The sequence below is a fragment of the Thalia democratica genome, chromosome 1 (genome assembly GCF_965202585.1).
Source record: "Thalia democratica chromosome 1, ktThaDemo2.hap1.1, whole genome shotgun sequence".
NCBI lineage: Eukaryota > Metazoa > Chordata > Thaliacea > Salpida > Salpidae > Thalia > Thalia democratica.
In genome coordinates, this window is record NC_139165.1 from 62,074,925 (window position 1) to 62,096,016 (window position 21,092).

The window sequence follows — 21,092 nt, forward strand, 5'->3', positions numbered from 1 at the left end:
CCGTTGTTAAGTTTTATTAAATTTTATTGATTCACTAACTAATGGTTGATGTTTTATTTTTGTTTTAAAATAGATTACAAACATAAAAACTAAATTATCAAACTCTGCAATACAAATTAAACAGTTGAAATAACCTCATTTATTTTGTGACGTAATTATTAGATGTAATGAATGTATTTCGTTCATTGATTAACAACAGTAAATTTGAATCAGTTATCCTTCTTATTTAACGTGAGTACTTTGTTTATATTATGGTTTGTTGTTTTGTTGTGTATTTAAGTTTACTTTACTTGTTTTAGACTTAATAATTACAAATATTATATAGTTTTATAACAGTCGGATTTAATATTAAGTATTTTACCTATTATTAACTATTATCCGTCGAAAATATTTTATTTTAATGAAAGCATGTATAAACCTACTTTATTCTATGCTTCTATTCTTTCATTACAGTAATTATTTTTTTACAGAACCCAGTTGAAGTGTGTTGATTCGTTAACACACAGAAACATATGTAGGTACAATAAAGGAAGATTACTGTACAATTTGGTTTGTTAATATTCCAGTGAAGTTATTTCACTAGGATCTTTTGTTAGCAAACGATTAAACCTATATATTGAACAGTTATTTTCAGAGTAGTCATATTTTTACACATTGTTAATATTTGTTATTTTTACGATGGGTAGTTGTGAGACTTCAGTGAAATCTTTTCAAAGTATTTTTAAAGAAATGAATAATATTGATGAATGGAATGAAAGTCAGAAAAATAAAATATGTGACCAACTTCACACAATTACACAACTTTCAGCAACAGTTGAAAAGCAAAAAAGGTCTATGCTTCAGATACAAGCGGAATACGAAAAAGTTAGTATGCAGCTCCATGAAGAAATGAAGAAACATAAACATTTTTCTAATAAATATGAGTGCACACGTAAGCTAGCAGAAGGTTTTAAAAGTCAAATCACCAAATTAGTAGAAGAAATAAAAGTATGTAAAGATTATAAAACATTAATTGATGAGAAAAATAATGAAAAAGTTTGTAGTATTAAACTTCTTGAGAATAAGTACACCATACTTTTAAACAAATTTACAAAATTTAAAGATAATAAAGAAAAATCAGAAATTAAGCTATTACAAAGTAAACAAGACAACGACTTAATGTATAAAATAAAACTTGAAAAATTACAAAATCTTAGACACAAACTAGAAGAAACTGTTGAAGTACAATGTTCTACTATCGAGTCTCTAGAATTTCAATTAAAAGCAGAACAGAATTCTTTGACTGAAAAACTATTATTGGAAGAAAATTTAAATGCTGAAAATAAGTCTTTGTTGAAAAAACTAAATGATCTAATTACTGATCGAAACACTTTGACAGATAAGAATGAACATTTTTCTAACACTATAAATTTGCTTAAAAAAGATGTTGGTAATTTAAACGATGATATACAAACAAAAAATGAAGAACTAAGAGTATTTTCTAATAAAGAAAAAAAGTTTAAGTTACTACTTGAATCTTCTTCTAAAAAGTCAGATGTGTTACAAGAAAATGTTGAATGCTTAAATTCTGAAATAAACTCTTTGGTTGAACAGATAAAAATAGTTAGTGCTGAAAGTTCAGAAATAAGTTGTTTACTAACTGAAAAAAGTAAGGAATTAAATATAATAAAAAAAAGAAGCAGTTTACTTCAATCAGATAAAACTGCACTAGAAAAAGTTTTAAATCAGACTAAACAAGATTTGCTCAATTCTAATGATGAAAGTAAGAAAAACCAACAAAAAGTTTTAAGCAAACAAGTTGAAGTTGATAAAGTAAAAAGTGATTTAACAAAGCTAGAAAAAAGTTTAAATAAAGTGATTGCAAGTTTGAAAATAGATATAAATTCAAAAGAGCAATTGTATGTTAAAGAAACATCTACATTAAAGAATGAAGCTAAAGTTAAAGAAACAGAACTTCTTAAAATAATTGATAACTTAAAACTCGATATCACAGAGAAAGTGAAAGAAGCCCTAAAATCTGAAGAAGAACATAAAAAAGTTATTAATCAAAAATGCAATAAAATTAATGAAATTGAAAAAAACAATGGTCAACTAAGAGAAAAAGTAAGTAAACTAGAAAAATTTGTAATTAAATGTGAAAATCAAACTAAAGTTATTAATATGAATGAATGCTCTTTAAACGAAATAAAATCAAAATTAAATGACAAAGATAAAGTCCTCAAATCTATTGATAACGAAATAAAGGCTTTGAAAAATGAAAACGATACTAAAGAAAAAGAAATAAAAAGTCTTCAATTGGAAATAAATAACTTAAAAACTAACAAAAGTGATCTAGATCAAAACTTAGCTCAGTTAGATAAGGACTTTAAATTAAAAGAAAACAAATTAGAATCTTTGCAAAAACAAAGTAAAGAAGAATTGGATTCCAAAGAGACTGAATTAAGAAATATTAAAGATAAGTATGAAGAACAATTAAACTCATTAAATAAGGAACTTACAAATCTTAAAAGTAGCAACGAAGAGCTTCAGGTAAATTTAACAAGTGCTAATGAAAATGTTAAAACTAGTACAAACTTGTTAGAAAAAAAAGAAAAAGCACTTAAAATTTCAACTGATTTGCTTCAAAAATGCCAAGACGAAATTGAAAAAAAGACTTCCGAGCTTGATACTAATAAAAAATCGTTAACAGATTTAGAAGAAAATTACAGCAAGGAAAAGGAAACAAAAGAGAAGGTAGTAGAGGAAACTAAAAAGATGGAAACTAAAATAGAAAACTTTATTATAAAAGAGAAAGAGCTACAAGACAAAATCAAGCTTCTTGAAGAAAAATCAAAACAAAAACCAAATATTTACCAATACCCTTCTGCATTACCTAAAGAAAATAAAGTTAGATCTAAAAGAGTCACTCAAGCTAAAAACAAGTCAACTCCAAGTAAAAAGAATCCTTTAGTTGATACAAGCTGCGATATAAATTCTTCTTTCTTTGATGAAATAAGCAATGATGAGCCAACTAAGGTCAGTACACCCAAACGAACAAATAAACGTAAACTTGCTCCCAAAACTCCCGGCTCGTGTAAGCTCTACACTTCTTGGAAGAAAAAAAAAGATACTGCTACACCTGCAAAGAAAAAAAATCCTGTGAAAAAGATTGACTTGTTTGCAGAAGACAGTGACTGGTTTGATTAATATCTTTCAAAAAGTAGTTTTTGTTTTTGCTTTTAAATTATTTACTTTTGTTGAAATTAATCTTAGTTTAGTTTTTGATCATTTCTTAACCAAAAATATTTGAATCATTTCTCTGCCTCACTAATTTTGTATTGTTAAATTTTTCTTTTAAATTAATTGAATACTGTATTTAATGTTTTAATTGGTTATTTTTTGCTTAAAATTTCGAAGTCTTTTAAATAGGTACAAACTTAAAAGCTTTAGAGGCAAATTTTATTATTTTCTTAGTTTTATGAAAACCAATAAAAATTTATTGTTTATTTAATAGTATAGTTTTTAACAACTGTATTCATCTATTTTATTATCAAAAAATATTTTATGAATTCAATTAACTAAAAAGTTTCTATTTTAAATTGTAGAAAACAGTTAAAGATAACCCAATAGCTAAGTTTTATGTAAAAATTTATGAAAATAAATTATTTTAAAATAGGTTAAGTGCATCAAAAACAGTTTACTTTAAATGCATAAATGTTATAACATTACTATTTTTGTCCATAAGCTAAAAGTTGTAGAAATATTTAATTGATGATTTGTGCGAAGTTTAGAGCCTAAAGGACTACTCAATTGTAGTATTTACATTTTCTTAAAAATTGTTTAATTTTAATTTTTGGTAACTCTTTTAAACTAAGAAGTAAGTTGCACAATACATCTAATAAAAAATAATTGTTTTTTAAATTAGTTTTTCTCTAAGTGGGTTGTATCGCTCCTTTAGAAACAGTATCAGGGGCGTTAGTAAGGCGGCAAAAACTAAAAGGGTAAAAATGGTAAAAAGGCGATATCTAATAGATAAGGACGATTATTGTTTTAATTCTCTAAAAGTAGCGTTTATGAAAATTCTTTTGTGAAATCTTTGTTTATGTGTTAACTTTAAACTTAGTATTGTATTTTACTCATAAAATTTAAAAATATACTGCTTATTAAAAATTAAATAACTTTTTTTGGGTACAAAAATTATATAAAAAGTACTGACAAATACTTAGCATTTTTATTGAAGTAGAAATTTTTTCTATACACTTTTTTCGACTACTATTGTGTACAACTAAGCTAAAAAGTATAATGTTGACATTTATGAAAGCTTGATAATACAAACGTCATAATTAGTTTAAATTGGAATTTTAAAATAAATACTGTTCACTTAAGAAATTGGTAAAATTAAGTAAACAAGACTTTTTTAAGCATACGTAAGTAAATAGAAAATGGAGATAGTAATAGTACATTACAATAAAATGTGTTCACCTACTTGAGGTTCTACTCTTTCCTTACATTATTTATTTTTTACAGAGCTCCGTTGAAGTGTGTTAATCCGTTAACACACAGAAAATGTGTTAGTGTAATAAAAAAAGGATACTGTATAATTTGTTAATATCAAATCCATGTTTCAAAATTGTATAAACCTAAATAAATAAACGTCTATAAAAACGTTTGAAGTAAAATATAATTTTTGGCATTTAGTTCGTGTACTTATTTAGAAGGAATAGAGCTATATAGTATTTAAGACTTTAATCTTTAGAATAATATAATAAAGTTTACTATTAAATATACAATTAAAAAAGCAGTTTTTAAACTAAATAAAAAGTTAAAAGAGAAAAACTATAACAATTTATACAAATTAGTGTTGTAAACAAACTATTGTTTACATACTTTGGCTAATAGGTTTTCATAAATAGGGATTCTAATACACTAAACTAATATGTTACACCCAATAGTTAAAATTGTATATTTATTATCGTCATAATTTTTGGAAGATTTCTGGATAGTTTAGTAAATGATCTCCAATAGCCAAATAACTTTTTGTAGGTTTACTATCTCTATTGACCATCCAGTCTCTTAAGGATTTTGATACCTGCTGACCCCTTCTCAGATGGAATCTCTGAGAAGTCCTCTCGATGTGACACTGGAATTGCTAGATAACATTATTCTTTTCAGGATTGGGAGTAACATCTTTAAATATTCCATTTAAAGGTTATCTAGTAAAGTTACTAATTTGAAGATTAACTGCTCAAAATCTATTGATTGTGTGTCTTACTTTCTTTTCCAGGAACTTGGTTTTATTACCTAAATAAGAAAGTCTTAAGTACATTAGGCACTTTTTTGGACCTTGTTTTGTAGGACTATTGAGTTTTATTGATTAACAGATCATTAGGTTACGCAACAGATATTTTCAAAAAAAAAAAAAAACGATTGACAAAACCATCATGAATTTCACCAGTGCCCTAAAAAAGTTCCAAGTGTACTTAAGACTTCTACCCCCTTACTGTAACTCAGTCAAAACAAAAGTTGGAAAATAATTCCTCCAGCTTACATATAAGCATTTTACTGAAGGTTCCAACTACACAAGATATTAAAACACGGTCAATATCACCTATAGCTGTTTTACTTACCTGAAAACAATCATCCAAGTACACAATAAAAAAAGTGCTATGCAAACCAAGCTCGACTGATAAACTCTTTAACTGAAGGTCTTTTTTTTTATCATAATTCTTGTTAAGTATATATTTTTTTCTATAACTGTTACCCCTAACCGTTATCCTCGGTCGGTAACTTTTATTTATATAATCTTTTTATATTTTTTTCTTGTTTTTTTTTACATTTTTATTTTATATATTTTTTACTCTCGTGAAAAAATGACCCTTCGTGCAAAAGTGTCCCCTCGTGCAAAAGTTTCTACGAGCAAAATTGTCCACTCGTGCTAAAGTGACGCCGTGCAAAAGTGTGCCTTCGTTCTAAAGTGAGGCTCGTGCAATATAGTCGCCGTGCAAAAGTGACCCGTTCCCTGTAGAAGTAGCAGTCAATGTCTAATTAACTACCAATGCCTACAAAAAGGAATATATAAAGCCACAATATCATACCAAAACATAACTAAAGAGTACATGGCTCCGATAGTGTATCTTTAACGACCAGATACAACTAGCATAAGTCCAGCTTCATGCCTAACAAATTCATCCAAACAACGTTGTCAATAAATGAGAAATATTTTAGATTACAGTAACACCTCATTGAAAATTATGTCCAAAACTATTTGTGACAACCCCCAGAGGCGTGTACAATGTGTAACTTGGAAAGAATGGCCAACGCAGAATCTAACGGAAAAAATAGTTGAATCAAAGGAGAGATTTCGCAGCCTTGTGCCCTCACATTAAATTGTCTTAGTTTTAATCTTATTTTTTTATAGTTTATGTTTTTCAAAATCTTTCTTTTTTATTAATTAGAATTTTTTTTTACTTATTTAATTTTGTTGTAAGTTTTTGTTAAGTATTGAGCTAATGTTTACCAATACTTATAAATACTTATTATTTTTTAATATCACTAAGCTATCTCTATACATAAAGTGTTTTAGATCGTCATTTGTTTATTGTATCTGAAGATCTGCCACTAGGTAGCAGTTGTGAAATTATAAAATACCCTTGTTTGAAACATTTACATTAAAATCATAAAGGTAATATAAAGAAATAACGAATTTTTCAAAAAAAACTTAAAAATATTGTTAAAATCGTAAAGAAAAAAAAAGAAAAAATATCTCATACCTGTGTATATCATCACCCTTTCTTAACAACTATAGCTACTTTTTTTTAAGTTTATTTTAATGTAGGTTTCTGTATTTGCACAATTATAAATTTACTAACTTAAAGTTATGACTTGACTAACTAGTTATAAAAATCAGAAAACAAAGTTATGCAAGTAATTGAAAAAAAGGATTTGTTAAAATTCAATTAAAATTTTTTTTATCTAAAACTTTATATATATAACAAAATAAAATGTAAAGTTTATTCAGACTTAATATAAAATTTTTTAAACTTCCTACAGGTAATAATATCTAAAAATGTAAAATACTTTTATAAAAATTGTAAATTTTATATAAAATACGTAGATATTTTTTAAAACTTGAAAAAAAAAAGTTTAGTCCGACATAGTTTTCAATATAAATAATTAACAAATAAAGCATAACTTATATTTAAGTTCCTTTTTTGCAAAAAAATAAAGTTTCAAAATAATCTCTTAATATTAAAGCATTTTTTTTCGAGAAATTTTAATCTAAAACAATAATAAATTTCCATTAATTTCAGACTTTTTGCTTTTTTTTGTTGAATATAATGATAAATTTGATTATATTTCTTATTTTCATATTCGACCTTCAAATACTAGTAAAATTAGAGCTGCGTGCTTAATCTGTGTCAGCTGCATTTTAGCTATATACAATTTTTTCATACATAAAGTCGTTTTAAAGCTAAATTTTATGAGCTGCAATGAACTGCAGCACTGTGTGAATTAAAAAATAGTTTTAGAACATTATACATTTAAAAATTTAATGATTGTAAACAAACTGAGTATACTGAATGTAAAGTTTACACTTTGAGTTGAATGTCGCAAGATCAAAACCTAGTGGTCAACATTTATACAACAAAAATAAAAATATCAAAGTCAAAAGTTCTTAAAAAGTGTTATTGTTGAAAATTACAAAACTTTATCGTTTTGTGTGTGTTTTATTGATAATTGTTTTAGTAATTGTTAATGAAAAATATTTTTCACATCACTAAATTTTTATTTCAGAATACCTCAAAGTATTTAGAAAAATTAAAGCTACCTACCATTTTTACATACTAAACTTATTTATTTTTAAAGACTAATTTTATTTTTTGATAGTTTTTACTATTTAAATAAGCAATGTGTAGCTAACAAGTTACATGCAAGTTTTGAATGTGTTTGCCTTATATTGATGATAAGAATTGTGTAAAATTAATTTTACTGATTTCTAAAATTCCAATTACAATTTAGATAAGGCCAGTCCAAGTAAGAATCTCTTATTGGGAGAAAAAAATAATTAAAATTTTTTTTAGAAGTATTAAAGAAAATTATTAGTTGTTTCAGATAAATATTTCGAAAAGATGCATATATAATTATAGATTATTTTACAACTTTATTGTTTTTAGTTTGCAAACAAGTAACTTTTATATAAGTTATGCTTTAATTGTTAATTATTTATCCAATATTTATTTCAACAGTTTATTACAAACAAAACAATGTTTCACTCCTATACTTGCATATAGGAGATCCTCAGTTGTTGTAAATAGGTCTGAAAAAATTTTTTTGAACAAAATAAATGGAAGTGAAACAAAAATAAAAACTAAAAACTAATGGTTTAAGAGCAAAAATAAATCTTAAATATACTAAACTTAAGTAAAAAAATTTTTTAAATCTTAAATTTTTTTGCTCTTAAACCATTAGTTTTTATTTTTGTTTCACTTCCATTTATTTTGTTCAAAAAAATTTTTTCAGACCTATTTACAACAACTGAGGATCTCCTATATGCAAGTATAGGAGTGAAACATTGTTTTGTTTGTAATAAACTGTTGAAATAAATATTGGATATAAATCTCCTTAAAGACATTTAAGTCGAGAACTTTAAATTGTTTGATTTAAAACAAGTTACATTATTATGTTAATTATTTATATTGAAAACTAAGTCTGATTAAACTTTATTTTTCATTTTTTTTTAAGTTTTAAAAAATATCTAAGAGTTTTATATAAAATTTACAATTTTTATATAGGATTTTTCTTTATTAGATATTATTACCAGTAGGAAGTTAAAAAACTTTTATATCAAGTCTGAATAAACTTTACATTTTATTTTGTTATTTATGTATAAAGTCTAGTACAATATTTAAAAACAGATATAGCAACCATAAGGCAAGCTTTACTAATAAATAAAAAGACATATGCGATTTAAAAGACGCAAATAAAGACTATAATTTAAAATGGGAATCTGCAGAACTAAAACAAAACCGAAAACAAAACATGTTATTTATGTTGCTTAGAAAAGTACGAAATCCAAAAAATTAAAAAAAAGTATCATTAAAAAAAAGAAAGGCAGCAACCCTGTCTCCACAATCAAAACAGTCAAAAAAATAAGTTGACTTGTACATAAATTTTTTTTTAATAGGCCAACTAAATTTATTCAATTTTATTTCAAACGTCATGATGTGTTTTTTTGTGTGATTCTTTAAAATTTTGCTATGTACTTTATTTCGTTCTAAAGATACGTGTTAAACGATACGAAAATAAGTTGTTTTATTGTATTATAAATATATAAAGTTTTAGATGTTTTACATAAATACTTTTTTTTAATTAAATTATAACAACATCTTTTTTTTAATTAGTTGCGTAATGTAGTTTTTTGATATCTATAACTAGTTAGTCAAGTCATAACTTTAAGTTAGTAAATTTATATTTGTGCAAATACAGAAAACTACATTAAAATAAACTTATAAAAAGTAGCTATAGTTATTAAGAAAGGGTGATGATATACAAAGGTATGAGATATGTTATTATATATTATCATTATTTTATATTTTGTTTAAGATTTATTTAAACAAATATTTTCAAGTTTTTTTTTTGAACAACTGGTTATTTCTTTATATTACCTTTATGATTTTAATCTCAATGTTTCAAACTAGAGGATTTTTTAATTTCACAATGTTAATATGCAGCACCCCCTAACAAAAGACCACGCAACGCCACTGGTTGCTCGTACAGTTTACTGGTTCAGAACGTAGGGACTTATACTTCCTCGTTGACACCGGAAGTAGAGCGCGCGAGATAGAAAGTTATAATATTGAAACAAAAAAATTAAAAATAAAAGTTGTAAGTTTATGCCACCGAATGCGTAGGCGTATGCGTGGAGTTCAATGTTCAAATTGACCGAAACTGGAAGTTATTGCTGGAGGACAGCTTGGCTGCTATAGTATGCGTAAGTATGGCACTACAACAACTCAAATCGAGTTATACGCCCCGTTGAAGTTGCTGAAGTAGATATACAAAATGTTTACAGATCAATATATAAAAACTACGAACTTTTGAAGTTAAGTACGAAGTAAATGTTTTAGCTAAACAAACAAATACTTCTAAGATCAGTTAGCTTTTCCAAATCGCCGGCTCAAAGCGTCAATAAACGTGGAGCTGCTTTTTTCTCGAAATGAAGTCGGTAAGACTTGCTTTCTCGTTCGCTCGGCTGCTTATATACATCTAGATTGCATAACAATACCGTCTGATCAAGTCATGATTCATGATCATTACATGCTGATTTAATCATGATACCCGGCGTGATTGGTAGTTAATTTTACAAGGTATTAAACAAAATGCGTCAACTAGCGGTTTTTTAATATTTGTTCGAAACAGTGTTTTTAAAAACCAAATTTTTTTTATCATTTAAGAGTTATTAAAAAACAAAAAAACAATTTAAAAATCAAATTATTTAGAAACTCGACATTTGGACTATCGAAGCAAAAATAATAAAATTTTCACGTCGATGTCCAACACTTATATGTATATATATATATATACTTACATTGCATTGTTTAAATAAATTTTAGCTATGTAAAAATTAGTTGTACTTAGTCAACAATAAAAAGTTTACTTATTCCGTTCAAACCAGTTCTCAAATTTTAATAACTAGCCCAATTATCAATGATTTTATTTGGATTAAAGCTTTATAAATGACTAAATTAAAATAACTAAATTTATGTTAAATAATATATACGATCATTTAATCAAAATTAAGATACAAGCAAATAAAAATATACGTATACGTAAACAAAAATTTGATGGTATATCAAAAATTAAAAAATAAGATGTTTAATAATTCGATCAATCTAAAAAACTTTAAGCTTGTTTTGTGATTTATGAAAATCCAAGTTCGTCTACTAATAAAAATACGCAATAAATTAATTTGTAAGACTTAAGAGATATGTTTCTTTCTCATTAGTTCTCATCAGATGATGATGAAGACGAAGATGAAGACTCAACCATTGAACTTTCCACTTCTGTTATCCTAATCATTTTTTTCTTTTAAGTTATCAATAATTTACTAATAGTAATTTTAAAAAAATCTCATTTCATAGGATAGTTCTTAAAATTTATAAACAATTTTACAAGAACGACGCATTTAGCTGTAAAGACTAGTTTTTAGTTTAATTAAGTCTAATAATTCATAAAACATGTAAAAAAAATTATGTATAAAACACAAGTTGCAAAACTTTACATTCTATACTTGCGAAGTTTCAGTGTAAAACTGAATTTGTTTGTTATTAAAATTAGATCTTTTTCTTCTGAAGAATTTTAAAATCATTCAAAAAATTTGTTATAAATATTTTCTATAATGAAATTTTTTCTAAAGTTTTATTACATAAATTGTTGAATTAATAACAACTAGCTATAAAACTTTACCTTTCTGATTCACCAGTTATTAGCTTTCTATACATAGCTATTTCCTTATCAAGACTAAGTTTCATCATATTAAGCTCTTTATATTGCTTTAGATATTTTCCTAGATCTTGTTTTGCATCCTGTAGCTGCTGCTTTGTTAGCGCAAGAACTTCTTCTTTTTTCGAGCCTTCTAACTTCAATTGAGCCTCTAATCCTTCTACTGTCTTCTCTAGTGTAATTTTCTGTTGTCGTAGTATTATTGTTAAATTTACATACATATTGAAATTACTTCTTTAAAAACATATATCTTAAGCGGGAACAGGTCAGATATGCACAAAGACATTTTAGCACGAAGGGTCAAATATGCATAAAGGGACACTTTTGCACGAAGGGACATTTTTTCACGAGAGTAAAAAATAAAAAAAATAAAAAATAAATTAGAAAATTATCAACAAAAAATAAAAAAAGTTACCGACCGAGGTTAAGGGTTAGGGGTAACAGTTATAGTAAAAAAAAATAATTGAAATTATTAATAAAAGTATTAAAAAAAGTATATATATCTAAAATAACAAAAAAATATATAATAAAAATCAAAAAAATTAAAAAAAAAAGTTACCGCCCAAGGGTAAGGATTAGGGGTAACAGTAGTAGTAAAAAGAAAAATTAAAATAAAGAAATAATAATATAAAAAAAGTTCAGACCGTGCAAAAGTGTGTTTGTGCAAAAGTGACCCCTCGTGCAAAATTGACGCCGTGCAAAAGTGTCTTCGTGCAATAGTTTTTTTTGTGCAAAATTGACCATTTGTGCAAAAGTGTCCCTTCGTACATATTCGACACCTACTCTTATCTTAAACATAGAAGGTCTAAAAATTTTTTTTATTATTATTTCACATTAGAGATTCTTGTTTAAATTCACCCATTTATTTCATAACTTATTACTTTACCTTTTCTAAATTTAATCATTGAAATATTTTTTTCCTTACAAAATTATTCTTACCTTTATAATACATTAACACTTATCTTAATTCAATGCCATGTACTTTCTTTTAAAAGGGAACGGCTCCAAACTGCACAAAGACAAAATTGCACGAAGATACTTTTGCACGAAGACAAATTTGCACGAAGGGACAAAATTGCACGAAGACAATTTTGCACTAAGGGTCAACTTTGCATGAGTTACAATTCTGCACGGAGGGTCATTTTTGCAAGAGAGTAAAAAAAAAACATAAAAATTACATAAATAAAACAGAAAAAAGAACTAAAAAATAGATTAATGAAATAAAAGAAAAAAATTACTGACCTAGGGTAAGGGTTAGATGTAACAGTAATAATAATAAAAAAATAACTAATAAAGATTATTATAAAAAAAATAAGAAAAATGAATAAGTAAAAATTGATTAATTAAAAAAAAATTACCGATCGAGAGTAAAGGTTTGGGGTAACAGTGATAGTAAAATAAAATAACAAAAAAACTAAATTAATAAAAAGAAAAATTAATATTAAAATTAAAAAACTAAAATTAATAAAAAGTTCAACCCGTGCAAAAATGTCCCCTCATACAAAAGTGTCTTGGCGCAAAAGTGACTCTTCGTGAAAAAGTGTCTTTGCGCAATTTTGTTTCCTCGTGCAATTTTTTCCGCTCGTGCAAATTCGACACCTACCCCTTTTTAAATACTTAACTAGTTTTATTTTTTATTTTTTCTAAACTATGATAATATAAAATCTATAAGTACTAAAATTTTGATGGTATTGATATATCAAGTTTTAGGCAAGCAACAAAATTTTAACATCATCGTTGTGTATTTATAAAATTGCTCTTTAAACTGTGCAAAGGTTTAAAATAAGAAAGGTTCTAAACTAATATTTTCCTCATTATACAGTTCTGATGACAGTTTAACTAAATTGCTAATTCTTAATAAAAAACAATCTATTTTTACTAATCTAAATGTATTAAAATTAAAAGATGTAGTTTTTTTACAGAGATGACACTTTTCTTTAAACAAAAAACAAAAAAACAACTATTTATATTATTAAAAAAAAATGCTTATATAAAAATAAAAAACGTGTTAAACACCAAACAAAAATGTTTCTTTTATACTTAAAATTTTCAAAGGATAATTTGAAATAAAACACAACACATTAGTGATAGGTAAGCAGGTATTAAACAGAAATCTCGTTCAGTAGTTTTATTTAAGTATATTTTTTGAAAAGTATTTCCAATATTCCATTTAGTAAAAGTTTACCACAACTTAAAATAATAAACTTGTTAATTTTTTGATGTTTAATAATTAATTCAAGTTCTTTTAGTTATGTTTACACAATCTTTAAACAACTTTTTTTTATGTGGCTGTGTTGTCTAATCAGCTGTTAGTATAAAATTTAATCCAATGAAAATGCTTAACGGATTTTTGGTTATTCATTAAATAGGGAAAAAATGCTAGTATAAAGCTGATTGAGATGCATAATTGTGCTTTTTATCGAATATCATTTTGTAGAAATATATTTTTTTTATGTAGTATATAAAAAAAGATAAATAAAGATGTGCAACTTAAATAATTAACTTTATTCAAAAAAATTAAAAACATGTTTAAAACTTTTTTTATGCTACATAAATATATATGTATATAATTCATATAAATAAAAGCAAATTATACAGCAATTTTTCTTTATTGTACCAACATATGTTTCTGTGTGTTAACTAATCAACAAACTTCAACTGGGTTTTTAATGAATAGAAAAATTTAAATAAAATAAAGAACTTAATATGATGACACTTAGTCTTGATAAGGAAATAGCTATGTATAGAAAGCTAATAACTGGTGAATCAGAAAGGTAAAGCTTTATAGCTAGTTGTATTCATTCAACAATTTATGTTATAAAAGTTTAGAAAAAATTTCATTATAAAAAATATTTATAACAAATTTTGTGAAAGATTTTAAAATGCTTTAAAAGAAAAGGATTTTAATTTTGTTTCATTAAAAACCCAGTTGAAGTGTGTTGATTCGTTAACACACAGAAACATATGTAGGTACAATAAAGGAAGATTGCTGTATAACTTGTTTTTATTTATATTCCAGTGAACTTGTTTCACTAGGATATTTTGTTATCAAACGATTAAATCTATATTTTGAACAGGTATAATTCGTATGTATATACATATATAACTGTTGTTTTTATATAATTAGATAAACAATTCATATATATATAAATTTATTTATTTAATTTACCCATCTTTGTTCCAGCACTTTTTCCCTAGTTAATAAATAATCAAAAATTCGTTAAGCATTTTCATTGGATTATATTTTATATTCAAGTCATAAAAAACCGTAAAATATACTGGAAATTTATGTTGTAAGTGTAAATAAATAAATTAAACTCCAAAAAGTTTTGAGTTGATTAGAATAAAATATTTTGTTTTAAAAACTCGTTCTTATTGAACATTATTAGTTAGTAAACTTTTAAAATTGTGTTCTATACATTATACAAACATATCAACTATCTAGATTTTACTTGAATAAGGGAAAGTACTTTTGTTCGGTTTCATGATTAAGCTTATTATATAAGTTTCTTATTTAACTACTTTTTGTTTTTATACAGTAGCAAAATATAAGTTAAAAGCTAATCTTACTTTTCCTAAGCTTTAATAACTTTTCATACATAATTTTCTTATTTTCCATTTTCTAATGAGAAATTTTATTTAAAAAGATTTATTAAGTTTTTATAAAATAATATTCTTTATTGCATAACAAACCTTATGTTTCAGCGACTTTATTTCGATTTCGACTTTTTGTGCTGCTTGTCTGTTTAGAGTACTCTCATTTTTGTGTTGTTCCAATTCAAAGTTTAAAGTTTTAACTTGTACTGACAAGTTCTCAACCTAAATAAAAATTTAAGTATTAATATTGTTAAAAACAGAAACAAAGCTGTAATTGTCCTATTTGATATTTTAAAACTATATTAATCTTTTATTTATAATATTCTTTTTTAATACTTAATATCTTATCTGAAAAAAATACGATACGTGTATTATAAATGTTTATTTTTGATTTTTTTATTGTTTCATTAGTAGTATAAATAAAATAGCTAACCTTTACTTTGTAAAAATTGTCAAGATCCTCAAGAGATTTAGCATTCAACTTTTCATGTTCCTTTCTAATGTTTTCTATCGCCTTACTAATATCTGGCATTGAAGAATCTTGTGCAACAAACTCAGGAGTTATGTCAGGTACCATCTGCTCACGCAAGTTTTTCATTTCCTGATATGGATGCTTAATTATTAAAACTGTGCTCAACTACGGATGTGAGTCATACTTAGAGTAATCAAAATTCCAATGATTTTAAATTAAAAATATTGCTTTACTATACACACAAATGTTTATAATGGATAAACAAAAACTTAGTTTTATTTTTTCCTCGGTTCAAAAGAAAAGTTTTTAAGTGTTGTTTAAACTTTTTTAGATTCAAAAACTAATAAACTTGTTTCTTATTGGAAACATATACTACTATTAAACTTAAAAGCAGAGCATATAAAGCAATCTTATTTATAAGATTTTAAACAAACGTTTTCGTGAACTTTTTTCTCAACTGCGATTTGTTCAGTTAACTTTTTAATTTTTTCTTCAAACTTTTCTCGTTCCATTTTTGATTCAGTAACGTCCTAAATATAAACATTTTTTTCTATCTAAATTTTTACTTAATACTATTTTAAATCATAACTTTGACCTTTCTTTCATATATAATCTAATAATAAAATCGGCTATAAAATTTTTATTTGGAGTTTTAAATGGTAAAAACTTCCATAGTATATATTTTGTGATTCAATTCAAAAAAAAAAACAAAAATTTAAGTTTTGATATAAAAAGCAGTCTCAAATGAAGTAAATATATTTTTTCAATCACAAAAACCTTGCTATACCGGATTGTTATGTAAGGTTTTAACAGTTTAGCTAACTAAGAAACGACAATATTAGGGATCATTTAATGTACATTAAACAAATAGAATTCTAGCTATATTGATTGTAAAGTATACTTTTGACTTTCATAAATAGTTAAAGTTAAGTATTGTATAATATTTTTCTTATTAGTAAGTTAGTGTTAATTTTTAGACTTCTGGTAGAAAGATACTTCGGCTAAACTAAATTTATTGCAGAAGAACTTCTTAACACAAAACGTTATATTAAAATTTTAATGCTTTGTTAGTTTTGTTACCTTAACTAAAATACTTTCTTAAAAATAAAAAACAAACCTTTATAAAAATTTTTAAAGACAGCAACACTAAAACTAAAATAAAAGTAAAAGCTTTATGTTTTATTCTAGTATTTATCAAGCGTACATATCCTTACTTATACAACAATACACCATTTTAAATAAGTTATACGCAAAAAAGTTCTTACCTTTATGAAATTCGAGGAATATATTAAGAATTACTTTAAGAATAAACAATTTCTGCCATGTAGGTTTTAGACTAGCAAAAGTTTTACTTATACTGCTTGTATTAATATAGTTCGCTGTATAACTAATAAAACTTTTAGTTTACGGTAAACTGTATAATGATACTATTTAATTAAAGAAAAACCATATTAGAGTTCATAACTAAATAAAATTAGCCTGTACAACTAACTCCACGTAGAGCTTCTATCTCCTTTTTTATAACTCTTGACTTATTTTCTTTGTTTTCAAATCTTAAAAAAAGTTGATTTATTACATAAACTTCATTGATATAAAAAAAATTATTTTTTTAAATTTTTTGAATAAAGTTATAACTAAAATACTATAGCACCTAATAAATAATTTTATTATGTTATACTTTAATTTTGACTACATTTTAAAAACATGATTCGTTTTTAAATAAATATTAATAAAGATATATCTTTAAAATATCGACCTGAATTTTTAAGGATTAAGTAAACAATGAACAGCAATTGAAAAATATATAATCATAGACGATTGTAAAATATTTTTTTTCTTAAATTAGATTAAAGTGCATGTAAAATTTGTAGGAATTTGTATATTAATGAAATAAAATTAAAGCTAAAAATGATAAAATACCAAACATTTTTATTACAATAGTTTTGCTGTAAAAAAAGTTGTTTAAAAAATAGACAAACAATTATAAAAAAATAGTTTCTATTGCAAAAGTTTTAAGTGTTAGAGAACTAATGTTTAAACGATGAGCTGTTAGTAGTAGTATATGTTGATGCTTTTTAGTCAATAAAACTCACTGTACAACTGTCTTCTCCAATTCAAACTGTTTGTTGTCTCTTTTTATAGATTCCTTTACATTAGATGCTTGCAAGTTTTCAACTTTTTTTCTTAAAGCCTAAAAATGTTTTAGTAGTTGACATTATATTTCTATTTTAACTTAAATTTATCTTAAGTATAAAGTCTGTTAACAAATATATATTTTTAAGTATTTTAAAGAAGTTTATTTGCTTTTTATAAATTTAAACTGAGCTATATTGTTGTTTCAGTATAAAACTTAAAAAAAAACTTATGACCATAGTTATATTATATATGACATTTTTTAACATCTATACTTTAAAGTTAAACAATTCTATATCTCATTATTTGCTAACTCCTTATCGTTTTATTTGAATTATGATTTTTATAAATCAAGTATGGTAAAAAGTTTTAAACACAAATGGCTTTTATAATGATTTTTTTCAATTTTTTGAACAATAAGAAAACTTTGTCTTTTAGTTTATGCAGTTTTGACGTTAAAGGTAATTATTTGAGGTTTTTGATTAATGTTACTTATGCTTTGATACAAACTTTTTCAGTTTAATCACTCTCTACCAACTTATTTTGTTATTTTTTGTCTGAAGCTTACATCAGTTATGCTTTACTTAAATTATTATTTATTTTTGAGTGTTATTGTTTATTGAACAACAAAAATAAAAACTCTCAAAATATTTGGTCCTAGGTCCTAGTGCATAAAAAAACTTTTCGGTTATCGAGTCACACACCACTTTTAACGTCTTGTCCAGTCCAGTAAAGATAGAGCACCTTTACATAAAGCTTGTATATCTTTTATGTATCATTTTAACGTTTATAGTAAAAAAAAGCCGCTTGATAAAACATACAAAATATTCTGTTAGTAAAAAAAATAAAGCCGTTGATAAGTTATAATTTTCATACTATTAAACAAATTATTAGTTGTTGTCATTAGAAAACCATATTTTAAATAAATAATAAATAAAAAAGGGTTAAATTAATTAGCTTAGTGGCTTTTGTTACTAAAAGCTACACTAATACAAACTGATCAAGTTTTTAAAATGAATACTTTAGTTTAAGGATAACTAGTTTTATATTTGTAAGAAAACTGTTTAAAACCTGCAATTTTGGCTCGTAAGTTTTCTCATAGTCAATTTCAACTTTCTTTTCTTTTTTGCATCTTTTGACAAGTTTACTGTTTTCAGCACTCAATTTTTTAACCATGTCTTCCAAATCATGAACTTTTTCTATGTAGCTGGTCAGTGAGGAGTTCGAACGCATCATTTGTTCTTTTTTACTTTCCTTAACTTGTACTGCCTCGCTTTTAAAGATAAAAATAACATAATTTTCAAAGTATTAATGTTATAAAATATGACTATATTTAATAAAACGATTATTTTAGGCTGTTTAATAAGAATCAATACTATTTCATAAGTATTGTTTCGATTACATTTATATATGTTTTTAGAGTCACAAACCAACACATTATTCTAAAAAAGGCGTCTTACTTAAACAGTTAAAGGTATAACGTCAATTGTTTTTTTATATTGGTCATTTAAGTAATCTATTTTATTCAAGTTAGTAACTGAAAGTGTTAATTAATAACTTTTAACACTTGTTTTACCCTCAATTTATCTAAACTTATGTGACTAGATAGAAAGGGAAAAATGTGTATAAAAGTATGTTACAAGTTAGTGTAGTGCCTAATACATAATTAGTTTATAAGATTTAGACAGGTTCAAAACATTATATATGTTTTATATATTTAAAACGTTATGTATGTTTTTGTTTCTACAAAAACTTATATAACTGTCTTTTAGTTTGTTTTACTTTTAAAGTTTATTATAGTTCATTATATTTACTCAAAATATTTGGTCGCTGGACCTAGTGCACAAGTAACCTTTCAGTTATCAAGTCGCACACCACGGATACCTTTTAAGGTCTTGTCCAGGACTTAAAACGACATAAAGTATAAAGTTAGTAAACAAACACATATATAAACTTTAATTGAATTAAAACTTTAAATAAGTATTGTAGCTTTTAGTAGGTATGAAGGTTAAAAAGTTTAAAATTGCTTTAAAAAAATAGCGATAACTTAATTGAAGTACGTAAAATTATTAAAACTTGATTTTAACAACAAAATAAAAGTTTTTTATTAAATGAAGCACTTCTTAAAAATTTTTTTTTTTGGTAAACTAAATCATAATGGATGTGAAAAGTTTATAAAACCTAAAGTCTCTGTTTTTAGATCAGTTTTTATTTTAACTGAACAAAATTTAAGATATTCTTTTTTATGACTTATTTGTTTTCTAATTACGAAAGAAAGTACTATGAATTTATGATTTTAAAATTTTTTGGTATATAAGATCTTATTACTAATCATGGTGTATTAAAAGGGTTGATCATGCCAATTCGATGATCAGACCACAAGTTTCGGTAGACTGAGACCGGTTTCGTCCTTATTATTATTATATTAGACTTATTATATTAGAGGACGAAACCGGTCTCAGTCTACCGAAACTTGTGGTCTGATGATCGAATTGGCATGATCAACCCTTTTGTTAAATTTGAGCTTGTCTCACGGCAAACGAAAGTCCGGACTTGTTCTGCAGACTTTCGCCGATTTTGTTCATGGTGTATTAATTGATATATTAATATTGTTGGTTGAAAGACAAAAAAAGCACTCAAAATATTTGGTCCTAGGACCTGGTGCACGAAAAAACCTTTCGGTTACCGAGTCGCACACCAGTTGGATACCTTTTAACGTCTTTTCCAGGACAATAAATAATAAATAAGTCTTTACCAACCTGCTAATGGAAACAGACTTTTTTTCAATCGACATCTCAGCTTCATATGATTTTCTGTAGGACGATGGTCTGGCTATTGCTGATGTGTTGTTCATCGTGACACTCACGGATGAAGCATGCATTTTTAAACTAAACTAAAGTAAAGTACTTTTTTAAAGTTTACTCAAAGATTAAGTACTTGAGTTGTACTGAAATTAACCTTTTTTGTTGTTTTTGCTTTCAATATTAAAAAGAAATTTAACCTAACTAATAAATAATAATAAAATATCAAGACTTTAATAACCGCACATTATTTCAAAGTAAAATTATTAAAATAAGTAAATATAAAGACTAGTCAAACTTCATTTTTCAACCAAAATATAGAACTTTACATAAAATTTTCTAACACAAACTTAACGTTGTTCACAGTGGTATACTTATAGATCTTAGTATTTTTTTATGAAAAGTTAACATTTATGCTTTATAATATGAAAAAATTACTGCTCTCTCTATTCAATGTCAAAGTAATATAAAACCGAAGACTTTTTATAGCAAAGCAGCCTCGACTTATGTTTGTTTTGTTGTGCTTTATAAATGTCACCCTTTGTTCAAACACTCTACCTTTAAGTCAAACAAAAAATAAGTATTGTAAACGCCCTTAAAGCAAATTA

General features: G+C 25.2%; 2 protein-coding genes across 2 annotated transcripts; one reads left to right on the forward strand and one right to left on the reverse strand.

The window, feature by feature from the left end:
• Window positions 1-1,645: 1,645 nt before the first annotated feature.
• LOC145843008 (uncharacterized) lies at window positions 1,646-3,428 on the forward strand. Its single transcript, XM_082950481.1, has one exon. It carries the CDS (start codon window positions 2,161-2,163, stop codon window positions 3,184-3,186), a length of 1,026 nt encoding a protein of 341 aa, XP_082806607.1. The 5' UTR covers window positions 1,646-2,160; the 3' UTR covers window positions 3,187-3,428.
• Window positions 3,429-10,838: 7,410 nt separating this feature from the next.
• LOC145846599 (vimentin-like) lies at window positions 10,839-20,570 on the reverse strand. The gene is made up of 9 exons (XM_082953295.1): window positions 20,443-20,570; window positions 18,755-18,956; window positions 17,644-17,741; window positions 17,043-17,103; window positions 15,985-16,080; window positions 15,512-15,679; window positions 15,175-15,300; window positions 11,446-11,666; window positions 10,839-11,050 (listed from the first exon to the last, which is right to left on the reverse strand). The coding sequence occupies exons 1-9, from the start codon at window positions 20,562-20,564 to the stop codon at window positions 10,981-10,983; spliced, it is 1,164 nt and encodes a 387-aa protein (XP_082809421.1). The 5' UTR covers window positions 20,565-20,570; the 3' UTR covers window positions 10,839-10,980.
• Window positions 20,571-21,092: the final 522 nt, after the last annotated feature.